Genomic DNA, 5613 nt, shown 5'->3' on the forward strand with positions numbered 1-5613 from the left:
TTTTTGCTCGATGCTAATTCTCGTGTCGCATTAGAGAAAAAGATTTTATTATTTCATGGGTCGTAGAATTTTAAAGTTTATCTAATAACAACAGTTAAATCTAGGATTCCAATCCTGTCCGGGTGTAAAACATGTAATGACATTATTATGATAATGATAAATTGTATTTATGTTTCGTTACATTGCAATCATTAATACATAAGTTACGAACGAATCAGATTCGAACACGGCTGCCTATATAATGTGATGTAAATGGAATTCTCCGGATAGCCACAGAGAACAACCGAATACAAAAAAAGTCCTTTACGTTAATACGATGAATAAAAATACAACTTAGAGGTCAGGTTCGGCTATCTTGCTCTATAAGACGAAATGACGAAGCACATGGTTGCTGTGATGACTTATTCGAATGTTTCAAATCCCGTTAGTGTACCTAACTTAAATCAATTCAACATAGTTTGCTGGAAAGAGACCATAGGTTCCATCCGGAGCAAGACCTTGCCACCAGCCTTCATCAATTTGATCGATGTGCGTGATTAAATCTCCCGGGTCGAAGCTGATTTCCGACTCATCCGCCGCCTGATAATCATACAAAGCCCGTGCTTTAATCATATTGTCCTCATCCGACAGATCGATGGTGGCGTTGGGGTCGAAAAATTCCTGCACTGCCGGTTCCTGCGGTGTACCGTTTTGTCCGCCGTTCTGTTCTGCTAACACTTCCGCCTTGAGCTCATTGATCAAACTGGTTTCTTCATTGGACGAGTCTGGCGACATGATCAATTCCGGTGCAACCGTTTGCTGGATGTGTATCGGACTCAGGGCACTGTTCAAGAAGCGCGCTTTGGCCGAGCTGACCTTACCGCTGGCTTCCACAATCTGTTTGATCTCACGGTCGCGTTCTGTCTTGGAGCTGTCCGAAGTTTGTCGGGCGTAGCTCTTTTCAGGACTTTGCGGGCTTTCGATCGCCGCTTCTCGCTTCTCAAACTCACGCTCCTCGCGACGCCGCCGCTCCTGAAATAATTTAAAATTTAATTTTAAACTATCCTTAAAATCATGCTGGTTTGTCCTCGAATTCAACTAATACTTACCTCTTCGAGTTTCACAGTTTCCTGCAGCTTCCGATCATATTCCAACTGCAACCGATGTTTTTCCTCTTCTTCTTCCTTGCGCCAGAATTCATCCCGTTCGGCAGGATTGATCTCTTTCGTTGGAATGACCCGACTGTAGTTAGTACCAACGGGTTTCTGTACATCTGAATAACAGTAAAATCATCAAAAAATTAGTAATGTGAAAGACTTGCACTTTTGCAACAAACAATGATCAAAGGGAACCACCAGCTCATATCGAGGAGCTTTGGCAAGGTGGATATCATTCCGGGTTGAGCCACATACATGAGGGTAGTGTGAAAGTCATGAGAAGCAGAAGATGGTTTAAAGTTAGTTCGTCGAATGAAAGCCAAAACTTGTTTTGTCAGCAACGACCACATTCCTTCGTTACCAGATCCGCCAGAATTCCACATTTTGGTCAGTGACAATACACGTGGTTGGCCTGGAATCGTGTTGATAATTATTAGTTAAAGTTAATACTAATCAGAGCTCATCAATAAATATCACCAAAATATTTCAAATGATTTATCGTTTGATTGCAACATAAAAATCATTGACGGACATTCCTTTCGAGAACAAGTTATTCTTTTATTCTTTTCCAGCTATGTGTCGCCGACGATGGCCTAGTGTTACAGTTGGAATGGCTGAGACCTGGCTGGCAACGTAGGACTTCCAAGAATTTAGAGCTGCTTGAAGCCAGTGATGCACAATTGCAGAATCAGACCAAAGAGGGGAGTGAACATGACCCAGATCGATCATCTTGATTAAGTAATTTAGTAGTTAAAAGCAGCTTCTTCCTCCACAGCATTCAATTCCAAACATGACAGGGTAAGCCTTTCTAACGGAGGTTTTTTTTAATTTCTGCCTGCAAAATGCAAATGATCTGTTCCAAGATAAACATTGCCCGAGTTCAGAGATGCAAATGGCCCGAGCTCCAAGAAGACCAAGTCGCGAGAGGCAAATTGTAAAAGCTCCGAGATAGATATTTTTCGCGTTTGGAGGCCGAGTTACGAGAAGGATTTGACCAAGAAACAAATTATCCACGTTTTAGTTTTTCATGATATACGCAACCCTACTAATGATTTTCGCATGAGGAAATATCATATAAACCCGTCGGAAACGATTACGAACATATTTGCTGAAGGAATGAAGAAAATCCATCCAGCCGTTTTCGAGTTATGCGGATACGAACACAGACCATTTCATTTTTATATATATAGATTAGACTGGCCCAGGAAACAAAAAGTTGTCTAATTCCACGGGGCACCCCCCAAAATTGTGTCTTTGGGTGAGAAAATCAATCTCTGAAAATTTCAGCTCAATCGCTTGTTGCATAAGCTGGCGCATTTGAATTGAAGTTTGTATGGGGATTTCAGCCAAAATGTATAGGAAAATACACCTCCGTCACTCATTCGATCTGGAAATTGGTTCTGATTGCTCGATTGACCTCAGAATTGCAAAAACGGCAGTTGGTATGCTACAGAACAATTTCACAGAACATTGTATGATGATTAAATGAACTTTTATATAGGTTTCGGCTGATACGATTCGATCAATAAATCCAAAAATACACAATTCAGCTCCTAATAAATAAGCCGAAAGCTATATAAAGTTCATTTGATCATCATACAAGGTTCTGTGAAATTGTTCTGTAGCATACCAACTGTCGTTTTTGCAATTCTGAGGTCAATCGAGCAATCAGAACCAATTTCCAGATCGAATGAGTGACGGAGGTGTATTTTCCTATCCAGTATTTTGCGCTCGATAATGGCGGCGTGAGTAACCCTCGATTTGACACTCAAGAGGTAGAAAATATTTTCATGTTTCAATCTATGTAGGCTTTGATTCATTAAACAATACTGGCACTCACCGAAGTTCTTAAAAACAAATAAACGTCAAGCATTTTTGTTAAGAAAAATTTTCAGATTTGTCCCGTTCCATTTTTCTGAATTACTTTAATTTTGTTTTAGACGATGTAATGCACTGCGTCATGTTGTAGCAGATGGTGAAAACTGCTGATAGGTAATCCTCGGTGGACATAATATCTTATTTAATGAAACTTATAATAACTACATCAAAACAAAAAGAAATCAAAAGCGGTGGGGTTGCACTACATATGGCAGACAAATGCGCGTCATCGTTAGAGTGAATATCAACTTACTATTATCAGTACTCTGAGGATGATATGGAGGGCTTTTCATTACAATGATCCCTTGTTTTCCCCGAATTTAAAGGTGAGCTGCCATCCGTCACACTTGGCGAGCCATGCCGTGCAAATATACCAATGAAAACCTTAATAAACTTTTTTCCAAATCTCATAAGCTTCATCTCTATCTATTTCGTATAGCTGTTCATAGTAGTGAAAAAAAAACATCTTTTTGTTCAAATAAAAGAAATCATCATGTTTTCTGCTGAACGTTTTATTCATAGGGGTCCATGAGTACTTTGAGATCGGAGTAGTTTCATGGCGAATTCGACACGATCTAATCTTCCACCCAACAATATAATGATATACGATAACAAAAATCAATTAAAGAGGGACAACTAGCTCAAAAAATTGATATTCACATTTAACAACACAACTCAACTAACAACAACTCAAAGCATTTTGAAAATCAAAGAGATGGCCAGGATGGTGTTTGGTACTGCAAGACCTTCTATACATCTCAGAATCTCCATACATTTTTGCGGATAACCCATCAGCAGTTTTCACTGTCCCGCTACAATATGACGCAACACATTGCTTCGTTTATGTGTTGTAGTTTTTTACCTCCTAAAAACAAAATTAAAGTAATTAAAATAAATATTCAGAAAATTGGAACGGAAAAATCAGAAAATAATTCTTAAGAAAAATGCTTGACGTTTGTTTGTTTTCAAGAACTTCGGTGAGTGCCAGTATTTTTTAATGAATCAAAGCCTACATTGATTAAAATATGTAAATATTTTCTACCTCTTGAATGTCATATCGAGGGTAACTCACGCCGCCATTATCGAGCGCAAAATACTGGATACATTTTGGCTGAAATCCTCATACAAACTTCAATTCAAATGCGCCAGCTTATGCAACAAGCGATTGAGCTGAAATTTTCAGATATTGATTTTCTCACCCAAAGACACAATTTTGGGGGTGCCCCGTGGAATTCGACAACATTTTTTCTCCCCATACTAAGCTGGGCCAGTCTAATATAGATAGATAGATTACCGAGATGAGACGCATTCGGGTTTCAAGATTTTTTTTATTATTATTATTTATTTATTAAGGCCCAGGCGTTTTCTGAAAACTTCACAGAGCCGAATTCTATTAATACAAATGAATAATTATAATAATATTTATTTATTGTTTAGGCACGAGCTTTTTCGCTTAGGAGCATGATCGCTAGATCCCAATGAAGCGAATTGGGCCCGACGCTGGCTTGCTTCTAACTTCCGTGTCTTTTCACTAACTTCCGTGTCATTCACCAGTTGCGAGTAGTTTGGGGATTCTAGAGGTCCGCTGGATGCAATCATCGTTAATCTCTAGCTCCTGTTTTTCTGAGTCTTCCTCCTGTTATATCCGGACCTCCTGCCCATCAATAATTTCCTCTTCTATTTCAACAATTTCTTCCGCAACCGTTTCTTCAGCATCTTATATTTTGTCCGATGTATCCACAATCCCAGTTTTCTTAACAAACATATTTCTGTTTTTCCTTTTGGGACAAGAGCTCCTACGGTGTCCGGTAGCTTGACACAAAAAAAAATTGTCCTTTAGGCCGTCGTAGAACACCTTCGCTTTTCTGTTTTTGACCACAATCGAAGATAGAATTGCCTCATTGACATCCAGTTAAAACGTGATCCAAGCCAAGATTTGCAGGGAACCTTTCACGGATCATGCGTGTCACCTTTTCATATTTATTATAAACCGGTAGCAAATCCACATCGGAAATTTCCGGCGTTAGATCGAAAACTCGGGCGTAACGAATATTTTCACCCGCTGCCATCTTACATACTTCCACTGTCTTTCCATTAGCGCAGCTGAACTTCCTGGGCTCGGCATTTTTCCGTAGCGATTCAACCATTACTTCTTCTGATTTATATTTGATACAAATACTCCTATTTTCCGTCATCTTGTAGACGATTTCTATAAGCGTAACATTACATTCTACTTCTTTGATGAATTCAGCTATTTCAATCCACAATGGTCTTGGTGAATCAATTGTAAAACGGAATTACCGCATCACTCATATTGATCTTTTTTTCTTTCTCGCCAGCAGTGCAAAAGCCAAGTTTCGAGAAGGATTTTCTCCGTTATCCGGTAAGAAATTCTTCGCAGTTCGAGAAGTATTGCTAAAAGGTAAGCGGCCGTGTGCAGTGATGCAATTTGTCCGCAATTAGTCATCAACACGTCGAAGACGAAGTACATGATAGGAAAAGGCTCAAGAGAGGTCAATGTAAGCCATCCACCACGAGTTTCTATCGTTGGTGATGAAATCGAGGTGGTTGAAGAATTCGTTTACTTGAGCTCACTGGT

At 39.4% G+C, this 5613-nt stretch overlaps 1 protein-coding gene across 2 annotated transcripts; it reads right to left on the reverse strand.

The window, feature by feature from the left end:
* LOC134224450 (drebrin-like protein) lies at positions 1–1570 on the reverse strand. Of its 2 annotated transcripts, none has more exons than XM_062703803.1 (3): positions 1392–1570; positions 1089–1252; positions 1–1011 (listed from the first exon to the last, which is right to left on the reverse strand). In XM_062703803.1, the coding sequence occupies exons 1-3, from the start codon at positions 1411–1413 to the stop codon at positions 439–441; spliced, it is 759 nt and encodes a 252-aa protein (XP_062559787.1). In that variant the 5' UTR covers positions 1414–1570; the 3' UTR covers positions 1–438. The 2 variants fall into 2 exon arrangements, with proteins under 2 accessions (XP_062559787.1, XP_062559788.1); XM_062703804.1 differs by having other exon boundaries at positions 1498–1543.
* Between the last annotated feature and the right edge of the window lie 4043 nt (positions 1571–5613).

The sequence above is a fragment of the Armigeres subalbatus genome, chromosome 3 (genome assembly GCF_024139115.2).
Source record: "Armigeres subalbatus isolate Guangzhou_Male chromosome 3, GZ_Asu_2, whole genome shotgun sequence".
NCBI classification, from domain to species: Eukaryota; Metazoa; Arthropoda; class Insecta; order Diptera; family Culicidae; genus Armigeres; species Armigeres subalbatus.